At 43.2% G+C, this 11,417-nt stretch overlaps 1 protein-coding gene across 1 annotated transcript in view; it reads left to right on the forward strand.

Annotated features, from left to right (window-relative positions):
* Window positions 1-11,409, forward strand: part of Rnf24 (ring finger protein 24) — a 48,381-nt gene extending 36,972 nt beyond the window's left edge. The window contains exons 3-6 of the mRNA XM_041670468.1: window positions 3,562-3,604; window positions 5,203-5,244; window positions 6,253-6,332; window positions 6,930-11,409. Coding sequence (XP_041526402.1) covers window positions 3,562-3,604; window positions 5,203-5,244; window positions 6,253-6,332; window positions 6,930-7,068 — 304 coding nt within the window. The 3' untranslated portion in view covers window positions 7,069-11,409. The remainder of the gene's footprint in view (window positions 1-3,561; window positions 3,605-5,202; window positions 5,245-6,252; window positions 6,333-6,929) is intronic.
* Window positions 11,410-11,417: the final 8 nt, after the last annotated feature.

The raw sequence follows: 11,417 nt of genomic DNA on the forward strand, positions 1-11,417 counted from the left end.
TCATCTGAAGTCATCACGGGTCAGAAGATAATGTCTTAAGACAAAAGCTATGCCTTAAAAAGCCTCTTGCAACCTTTAGTCCCAGCACTTGGCGGATCTCTGTGAATTCAAGGCCAGCCTGGTCTGCACAGTGAGTTCCAGGACGGGCTCCAAAGCTACAGAAAAACCCTGTCTGGAAAAACAACAACAAAGCCTCTTGCAGCTAGTCTTTCAAGACTTTAAACACCTCTCTGTTGAAAAGTAGTTGAGTATTCATGTAATTATTTATCTTCATAACACATTAAACACTCCACACTACTAACATGGGACACAAGAGGTTGCCTCAGGTGAGGTGTTAGATTTTTGTCACTAATGATTCATGCCTGGCTGAGTTGTTATTATCTGAACACATTTACCTTTTACATTGTTAAATAGAACCTAATTTTCAAATCCAAAACTAACTTTAAAAATTCTGTATAAGACAAGTTTAGTAGCAAATACTTGTAATCTTCGCACTTGTGAAGTAGAGCCAACATGATCAAGAGTTTAAAGTCAACTAAACTACATAGCAAGACCCTCTATCAAAAAACAACATTAAAATATTCCATGAAACTGTGCATGGTGGTGCACGCCTTTAATCCCAGCACTGGAGAGGCAGAGGTAGGCGGATCTCAGTGAGTTTGAGGCCAGCATGGCTTACATATTTAGAGTTAGAAAACATGGAATTAAAGGGTAAGCGTATTTGTGTGGGGTTGGGTTTTTGTTGTTTTGAGACAGGATCTTCCTCTGTATCTAAGGCTAGCCTTAACTCTTGCTTCTCTTGCCTCAGCCTTCTAAGTGCAGGGTAGTTACAGGTATGAGCCACCTAGCTGTAGTTTCTGATAATCTGACATGTGATTTTACATTTATCGTGGCAAGTCTTTCCTGGATGGACATGATTCTCATGCCTGTAATTATGGCACTTTGCAGGCTAAGGCCAACTTCAGCTCCATAGTGAGTTCCAGGCTCACCTGGGATAAAGTAATACTTTGTCTCAAAAAAAATTTTTTTTAAAGAAGAACCAGGTGGTTCACACATACTCGGGATGATGAAGCAAGTCAGTCCTGAGTTCAAAGTTATCCTGACCTTCACAGCAAGACCCTGTCTCAAAGACAAGGGTAGAGGGTATGGTAAAACTTGGAGGGGCAAGGGTTTGAAACAACTTCTGCATAGCTTAGGATTCTAATCATGGATAGATAAATGCAAAAAGAAATTATAACTCAAGTGCCCCCTCCCCACTTTCAGTACTAGGCTAGACAAGCATTCTGTCAGTAAGCTATAGTCTGGCCCCAATATACCTGAGCAACAAATAGTGATCATATTGAATTTTAGCCCATAGAGCATAGATGAAAATAAATTGTGTAAATTAAGGGGTTTTGCTTTTGTTTTGCAGCCTTGAGTTTGCTGTATAGATCAGACTAGCTTCAAGTTCAGAAATCTGCCTACCTTTGCCTCCCAAGTGCTGGTATTAAAATTGGGTGCTGCCATAATTGTCTGCCTTCACTTTTACATGTGAATTCCAATTAAATATACAAAGAATTAGGACCACTGGGCAAGGAAGGTGGATGCTAATACTGGAAAGAAGCTTTGTGAAAAATAAGATACAGACATGATTTTAACTTATGTCCCTAAGATTGTGTCACAAAGGGTACGGTAGTGATTTTTTTTTAAATATTTATTTATTTATTATGTATACAATATTCTGTCTGTGTGTATGCCTGCAGGCCAGAAGAGGGCACCAGACCCCATTACAGATGGTTGTGAGCCACCATGTGGTTGCTGGGAATTGAACTCAGGACCTTTGGAAGAGCAGGCAGTGCTCTCAACCTCTGAGCCATCTCTCCAGCCCACGGTAGTGATTTTTATGGCTGACAATACCTGAACCGACCAATTTTAGTTAAGTGTCAAAGCTTTGAACAGCTAATAAGATGGCATGATAGCAGGGGCACCGGAGACTTTAGGTGTAAAATGTGATCCCAAGTATTTCTAAGGAAAGGGCATGAGTGAAAAACCTTGTGGAATTCCAATAGGGCCTGTTGTTAGTAGTTGGCCAATGTCCTGTCAGTATTATGCCATGTAATTTCTAGTTATGGTAACTATACTATGGTTCTATAACTTTAAGCGTTGGGAAATAAGAAGAAAAGTATATGTGAGCTGAGCATAGTGGTTCAGGATCCTAAGGCAGGAAGTTTTAAGTTCAAAGCCTGTCTGACTACATAGTAATACTCTGTCTCAAATCAAAAATATATATGGACTCTGCACCTTTTGTGTGTTTTAGAATAAAAAGGTTTTTTATGTGCATGTACCTACATGAATTTATGTGCACCACATGTGTGCAGATGCCTGTGGAGACCAAATAGTGTTGGAACTGAAATTATAATCAGTGTGAGCCATCTGATGTCTGTCTCTTTAGGCATGTCCATTGGAGGCCTCTCCCTAGCTTCTGGTGACAACCAAGCCATCCTTATTTCCTTGGCTTGTGGATGCTGTTTAGCCTCTGCTCTGCAATCACTTGGTCACCTGGCCTCTTTCCTGCCTCTGCCCATTGACTAAGGATACCAGTCACACCAGATTCAGGATTCGGCGTTTTTGAGGGATGCCTTTGGAACCAGTATGCAAGGACAGGAAGATGGAACACTGGGGCAAGGTGCAAAGTCTCTGAGAAAATCCATATGTTGCATATGCAGTTATATGCAGATACCAGACATGTAACTACTGCATTTATGGAGAAAGGAGGATCTTGATAAATGTTAGAAAGTCAGTAAATCCAGTATAGGGATAAAAAAGAATCTAGAACCCTAACTCACAACACATAAACTAGGTTCAGGTGGATCTCAGCCCTAAATGGAGTAGGTAAAATAGTGCATGGCTTTTTTTTTTATTTAGAATGTGGGATATTGTCTTGAGCCTGTCTTATGTAGCCAAGAATGACCTTGAACTTTTGAGCCTTCTACCACTGTCTCTACCACTTTGCTGGGTTGTCTTCAGACACTGACTTCAGGAGAATTAACTTCTTAATCTTTGGCAGACATTTCTGTAACTAGACACAAAAAAAAATCTCAGGGACTATAGTTTGGAAGAAACTAAACACAGAGGAGGGTACACCAAGCAATGCATGTATGAATCTAAAAACAGACATAGCTAATCTACATTGATCCGTGATAAAAGCCCAAGTCGGGCAAGTTTTAAGGGTGGACACTAATTGGGAGGGACAATTTCAGAATCTTTGGGAATCTCGGGAATAACCTATATCTTGATGTGGATGATAATTATTCCAGCAGATGCATTTTTTTAAATTTCTGACTTGTGTACTTAGTTTTTGCACTTGATTGTCTTAAATTTTTTAATTAAGAATTAGACAAATTAACTTAAATAAGGAGACTTTCCTTAACACACAAAATTTTTATCTTCATTGAATATCTGATATGTTGAGACTCTTGTTTTGCTGAGATTTTACTAGAACTTACAGCGGGTGCTGTCCCGTGGTTCACTGGGTACTTTCTCCAAAATCTCAATATCACACTGCTCATTTGTGTCTTTTAGGCTAAGACATCAAGCACACAAAGAATTTTATGCCTACAAGCAGGTGAGAAATTTAATTATAATTAGCTTTTATTGTGTATTTCAGTAAACTTTGAGACTATGAATCTATAGTTTAAACTGAGATTCACTTAATATGGGTTCATCTTAGCTTTTCATTTGTCAGTTTGCAATACAGAATAGATCAATTTGATTTTCTCCTGATCTTTTATTAGTATTATTTGAAGCTATAAAATTTAAATTATGAATAAAATGACAGAGTTTCAGCCAACATTTGCTGAAGTAAATGCTGTCATCTGTAACCCTTCAATTTACTGTCAATAGAGTGCACATCCCTCTGAGTGGATCTTTCTCCTTCATGAAGAATACATCAGAAGCTCAGAGGAGACCAGATGTTCTGTGTTCTCTTCCTCCAGGTCACCCAGCTGTGTTACTGTGTTCTCTTCCTTCAGGTCACCCAGCTGTGTTACTGTGTTCTCTTCCTCCAGAACCCATGTTTTTATAATCTCAGCTTGCTTTTGTTGGTAGTGGCAGGTTTTGTTGTTTTGAAATAGAATCTTACTGTGTGCCTAAGTTTGACCTGGAACTTATTTTGTAGTCCAGGCTGGCCTTGAACTTGAAGCAATCCCTGTAGTGGCTTAGCCTTGCTGGCATTGATGTCATATTTAGGGTTATGCATTCTTCTGTTTGATTTTGTGGAAGTCTTAAAAATGATCTCATTGACTATACATTTTAATCTTTTATGAATTACTAATTCTCATCAGCCAGTGCTGCTTTACTGAATTGTGGTTATTCCTTCCACCAATTTCAACAAAATCCAGATGAGTATGTGTTAATGTCTTTCCCCAAGATTTGTTCTACCCTGAAAAATATTCAGAAGTAGGGCTGAGGATGTAGCTCAGTTAAAAGAGGTTTGCTGAGCATGCAGAAGGTTCCGAGTCCACCCCTCAGCATCACCTAAACTGGATTACACACTTGCAATTCCAGCCATTCAGGAAGTGGAGCCGAGGTTCACCATCATTATTAGCTACACAGTGAGCTCAGGAATAGCTCAAGCTACAGGAGACCATATCTTTAAAAAATAAAAAAGTGCTTTTCAGAATACATTATTATTATGATGATGGTTTTTTTCGAGACAGGGTTTCTCTGTAGCTTTGGAGCCTGTCCTGGAACTAGCTCTTGTAGACCAGGCCGCCCTTGAACTCACAGAGATCCGCCTGCCTCTGCCTCCCTACTGCCTGGCTCAGAACACTTTAAAGAATGTTGTTAATCCCAGCACCCAGGAAGAGGCAGACAGCTCTCCATGAGTTTATGACTAGCTTGTGAATCTCAGGCTAGCCCTGCCATATATATGGTTAGAATGTAATTGTTGAGGCAAATGAACTATATATACACATATATGCATACATGTGTGTGTTTCTTACCCGTCTTGTAGTATACACATATAAGCATTTGTCAGCAGAATTGAGAATTCTTCAATCCCTTCTGTGGATGTGGCAGTGGGGAATTGAAACCTGAAGCCCAGCTAGGCAAATACTGTAACCACTAAGTACACATTTATGTGGCTGGTGAGATGGTGCTGTGGGTAAAAGTACATGCCTATATATTTACGTGGGCATAAGAGCATTTTTTTTTATCTTACAGGTTATATTAAAAGAAAAAGTTAAAGAACTGAATTTACATGAGGTAAGTTGCTTTTAAGTATTTTAATCTTTCCTTGAGCGATTTTCTAGTACAAGTGGTGTGCTTGAATACCTTCATTTTCAGAAGCTGAAAAAGATAGGCACCTCCCTCCTTCCCTCTCCCTGCAGTGACAATACCATAGGGCACATCATGGATTATCACTTACTCTTCTTGCCACTGGGACAAAACACCTGGCAGCACTTAAAGAGCGTTTATTTTATATTTATTTGGTTTTTATGAGACAGGGTTTCTCTGTGGCTTTGGAGACTGTCCTGGAACTAGCTCTGTAGACCAGGCTAGCCTGGACTAGCTCTTGTAGACCAGACTAGCCTCGAACTCACAGATATCTGCCTGCCTTTGCCTCCCGAGTGCTAGGATTAAAGGCGTGCGCCACAAGAGCATTTATTGTGGCTCACAGTTTGGGTATTCATTCAGCATGGTGAAGAGCTGGCAGCGAGCAAGGCTTGAGTGATTGTAGGTGCATGAAGAGCTTGCACTGTGTCCTCCAGTAGGAAGCAGAGAAATGAACACTGATGCTCATCAGGCTCTCCTGCCCCTCCTCTCTTTATATTCAGTGTGGATACCCAGTCCATACTTAAGGTGTGTCTTCCTCCTCAGTTAGATCTCTCTGGAAAAACCTAATATGTCCTAGGTGACTTCTAAAAGCCAGTCAGGTTGATGATGAGGCTTAACCCTTACACGAAGTCTCAAGATTTTTCAGGGGTTGTTTTTGAGATCGGTTCTTATTTTGTAGCCCAGCTTGTCCTTGAATTGACAACAATCCTGCTTTAGCTTCCTAAGGGCTTGTAGGCACAACTCAGCATGCCCACTTTAAGGACTGCATTTAATATTATTCCACATGCTGACTTTAACTACAAATGTCCAGGATGTGCAGCCTGATCCTCTCACTAGGAGCCTTAGGGAAGCCATAAGTCCTGTTGCTTAGCTGAGCTTCAGGAACCCACACGTTTTGTGGTAGACACTGGCCTCACTTGTGACTTTGCCTTCCAGCTCTGTGCTGTGTGTTTAGAAGACTTTAAGCCTCGAGATGAACTGGGGATTTGCCCGTGTAAGCATGCCTTCCACAGAAAGTGAGTATTGTTATGGAATTATTTAATGTGATCTAATTTACTGTGAGCTGTGGGGCATTGCCAGCCAAGCTTGATGGCTTCATAATTGTCTGTAATGCAGAAAACTGACAGCACTCCACAGGGTGGGGCACACGCATGTGTACGTGACATTAGGAGGAACCAGGGAAATGGAGCGTGACCAACACTGCAGGCTTGGGCAGAGGCCCAGCCCACCCTACACCTCTATAAACAGTTTTTTAGCTGGAACTTTCCAACAACCGCTCCATCTCTTGAAGCTGTATTTTAATCAAAACCAGTTACTTTAAGTCACAATAAATAGTATGGATATACATGATGTTGTAATGACACCCTTCTACAGACACATCCATAATTCCGTCTGGAAATTTTGGTTTGCTTTCCCTCATCAGCCTACTTAATAGAAAGTCACATGTGACCCAGAGTATGTGTTGGTTGTGGTACTTCTATGTTACCTTGTGGGAGACAAAAAGCTCTGGCATGTCAGAGGGTGATGTGGACGCTAGGGCTGAGTCCATCCCAGACTCCTTGCTTACTCTAAGTCTGGAGCTGATGTCTTCCACCTGGCTGTCTTGTTTGCAGGTGCCTTGTTAAGTGGCTGGAAGTCCGGAAAGTGTGTCCCCTGTGTAACATGCCGGTGCTGCAGCTGGCCCAGTTGCACAGTAAACAGGACCGTGGTCCCCCTCAAGAGCCCCTCCCTGGGGCAGAGAACATTGTATAGCTCACTGAAAGGATCAGACTTGCTGGATACATCAGTGTGGAGCCAGGAGGAATACAGCAGACTCTGGGCTGTTCGCTGCCTGGGGCACCCACTGTCACTTCCTTTGCCTCACGAAGAACTCTTGAGCCAGGCAAGCTGAGACCCTAGGCATCTGGATCTTGTGACAACCAAAGCACTCTGACATCACCCTAGGCCAAGAGGAGTATATGAGCCTACAGGTTTGGTTTCATAAATTTCCTGAGCATCTCTTGCTGTCTCCCAGGCACCTCCACATCAACCAGAAGGGAAGATAACACAGGTGTTAGAAACAGAACTGAGAATGGGACTTTAATGCCACACCCACATGTGGACCTGTAAGCAGCTATGCAGACCTCACCTGTCTCTGCCCTCTTGGCATCCTGAGTCGTGAAACCAGCTGTTCCATCAGCTGAAGCACAACTGACTGCCAGTGTGTGGTGAGGCAGCCCCTGCAAGTCTCTTCAGGTTCTATCCTTTTAATAAGGCCTCTGGGAACCTGAAGACTATGGAACAGCATCAGCAGAACTCCTCGCCACACATACCAGTTCACACTTGCTGTCAGATCTTCCAAGTTGAAGCCATTAGACACACTTGGAAAGGCCTGGTCAGGAGCCATTCTTCTTCTGTTTTCTCTCCTAGTCAGTCATCAGTAAGAAGCAGCAGGAGCTTGACCCTGAACCTCAACTGTCTTATATAACCCAGGAGCCAGGGTACTACTCCTTAAGTACCCCACAAATGCAGTACGATTCCATTATAGCTGCTGGCCTCAGCTCACTGGCTAAGGAGTCTCTCTCGGCCCCTCAGATGGCTCCAAAGAGGAGCTGAGCTCCTTCCGCACCAAGGCCAGTCCTCACCCACCTGGATGACCAGGACACTGACACTTTGCTTCTCTCTTATCCTTTCACTCCCCTCCTCTCTTCTGCTTCTTTTCTATGTAAGAAAAATGTTACTGCATTTTTAAATGTTTATCCCAAATAAGCTCCCTGCAATTCTAAAGCCAGTGAGCCACCTGGAGTTGTAAATATTTTGAGGAAGCTCCTGCATGGCTGACCTTCTGTTGGTGTGTACCTCAGTTACTTGGACTTGAGATCGCTAACTGAAGGTGTTTTTATAGGAGAAATGCATGCTGCTCTTTGGCTTTTCCTGTCCAACTTTTCTAGAGATAACTGCCTCCAATAGGCTTTGTGGACACTGTAAATTAGCCATGTAAAGCACAGAACATTCTTTTACAGCTTGCTCTCCCCTTCCTCGTCACAAGAGTGCCACTGTAATGCCTCAGCTGCTCTGCCCTGCTGTCCCACAGTTATGAAGTTTTTGTAGGAAGTACAGCCTGGTATGAAGAGGAATGGGGGGAGGGGGGCTTGCTACTATGTTCTTGCCATCTACCCAATCTTAGAATGAGAGGGAACCTGCCTTTGCCTCCAGTAGCTGAGGTCAGATGGGGAAGAAAATTCCTGTCTAACAAGTGCCAAGGAATCCAAATGTGGTACACACACCTGTATAGTCCCAGCTGAGGCAGGCAGGGTCACAAATTTGAGACCAGCCCTGGCTTCATAGTGAGGGTTTTTCTCTTGTAAAAGGGGGTTAGGGGTGGTTCTTGACAGAGTCCATTTGGAAAATTACAAATCTGGTTGGTGAGGATTGGCTGTCCCCAGTGTGTGCCCTATTTATGGCAGGCCAGCTGGATTCCTATACAGAGCAAAAGGTATGAACCATTTTCTGAGAGTCTTAGCCTGACTGGCCCATAGAATTCATGCCTATGTTCCTCTTGCTCCTGTTATGTTTGAAGCACCAGTCAAATGCCCAGATCCTCGTTTACAGTGAAATGTTTTCAGTGACCAATGCCAGAAGTGGGCTTCTTCTGGCCTAGTTTTGTTATAGGTTAGCATTCACCATTTAATATTGCATAACTGGACACAGTAAGGAAATGTCCCCTTAAAGATCACCAAATGGTCAGTACTGTAAATTATTATCACTCACAGCTTTTGTAGAACCTTCAGCTGGAACCTTTTCTATTCCTGTCCTTACTAGTAAAAAGCCAGCCTCACCAAAGCTCTGTATTTGTAAAGGCAGAATTCCTCATCAGACCTCCAGACAGGTTGAGTAGATGATATGCAGTGGATAGTCAGGCTTTGGAAGAGTACTGGGGTGCTCTGTTCTGTATCAGGACACCCATTCTGCTGGGCCTGAATGAGATCCCCTAAACGTTTCTGTTAATGTGACTGCTTCCTAAGAGACATTCCTTGGGCTGGAAGCTTCAACTGTGCAAAGTATGCTTCTCATCTCCCCTTGGCTTGGTGGGTGATAACCTCCTGCTGCAGCAGCCCCCCCCACACACACACACCTCCCTGTCATTCTGGCCCCTGTTGTCACAGCAACTCAACATTTACACTGATGTCTGGGTCCCCACCAGTGTTCCCTGTACATCTGCATTTGGCTGAGCCATACTCTGCTCAGGCCCAAACCTGCAGTGAGGTAATTTCTGAAGTTTCTGGTAATATTTATCTAGGGATGAAGATTTTGATCTACTCTCAGACTATTTGAAATCTTGTCAGGTGTCTTAAATAGCTAGAGGATTAGGTGCTACTTGTGGGCTGTGGGTTAGTGGAACAAAAATCAGCCTAGCTGGACTTCATGCCATGATCACTGTTGCCTGAGAGCCGACTGAATTCAGCTGGCATAGAAATGAACAAACCTGCCCTGATCAGACTTCTGCTTGTACTCTAACATGTAAGCTGACATCTGTGTCTCTCTGCCAGGTGTAATTTAGTTTGGTCTATCCCTCACCATTAAGGTTCTTGTAGCATGTACTTACCTAACCAGGAAGCAGGACAGAGGAGCCAGGTAGGGACAGGTGGCCTCTGGGTGAGGTCTATACTGAGGGATACAGGGGACCTCCCACCATTGCCAAATACTGTTCTCGACAAGACTTGACAAAAGATCTTTTCCTTGGCTCTGTTCCAAAGCATGCTATCTATGGTTTCTAACAGCAACTCTAAGCTGTGCTGAACACCTACAGCACGTATTTTCTGGGAATCGGAGATCTCTGCAGACGTGCTTACGCTAGTTTGAATTGTCTACTCACTGCTAATTTGCTTTGTGCTTTTCTTCAGGTTAGCCTCTCAGAGCATCCTTTCCTTAGTCACTACCCAGGAATTGTAGCAAGGTTCCTAGAAGACATATCTGTCAAGTTGGTGGGCACAGGCATGGGGGACAGGAGCTGCTGATGGCACATACCTTCCTAGTGATTAACTCAAGAACTTCCTGGACTGTGTGTCTTCCCCTGGCTCTGCTACAGTCAATATTTGAGACAGGTTCTATGTTCTCCCAGTTGTCATCAAACTGTAGCCTCAAAATCAAAGATCAGCTTCCTCTGCACCTGCTGCAATTAAAGGCGGGGCACCATGCCTGAGCTCCGCATGAATCTTGACTTGGTTGCTCAGTCTTCCTTTGAGTCTTTAAATAGGCAATTCTTCACAAAATTCACATATCACAGTAGTTGTCTTCCTTATAAAAAGCACTTAATTCATTATTTGTTCCTTTTGTCTCCCAGGGCGGGGCAGGACACATGCACACACTTGCATGCACATGTTGAAACTTTAGAGACAGCCATCCCAGAATGTCTACATGAAAGGAGCAGACGTGTAAGCTGTTTTTTCATATAGATTCCTTTACAGATCCGTCTAATAAAACAGCAGAGCTGATTTCCCTACTCTCTCCAGAATGACAGTCTTCCCCCTAGCACTAAACAGTTTCTTCAGGTGCCTGACCAGCTGCCTTTCAAGTCACTTTGGTACAAGTTGGTCTTCAGGGCTAACAGTCATTACACCTAAGTGTCTACAAATGAGACACCACAGAAGCAAATGCTTCCTACAAAATGCTCCCCTCACCCAACTTTCTGATTAACAGAAATCACTCCTAAGTTCATTTTTGCCATCTCCTAAGGTAAAAATTAAAGCAGCCTCCTCTAGGCAACCATAAGGGAGAGCAGACATGTGCCTTGCTCTTCAGCATCCACCACCCAAAGTTCTTCCCCACTCACTCACCCACCTGTTTCCCTGCCCAAGCACAGCCCAGTGAGTAAAGTGTCCCTGTGCTCACCCAAGATGAACTCATCATTAATGCAACCTCTAGCCTGGCTAATTGCTTAAGAGCAGATGCTGATCTTCCAAAGGACCCAGGTTCAGTTCCCAACACCCACGTGGTGGCTCAGTTTCAATTCCTGGAGATCTCTTCTGGCATTTGAGACGCCAGGTGTACACACACATACATTCAAGCAAACACTCATACACATAAAAGTCAATTTTTAAAAAAAAAAAAATTTCCGAAAA

The sequence above is a fragment of the Microtus oregoni genome, unplaced genomic scaffold (assembly GCF_018167655.1).
Source record: "Microtus oregoni isolate MIOR12 unplaced genomic scaffold, Mior012 000020F_ref0000438, whole genome shotgun sequence".
NCBI lineage: Eukaryota > Metazoa > Chordata > Mammalia > Rodentia > Cricetidae > Microtus > Microtus oregoni.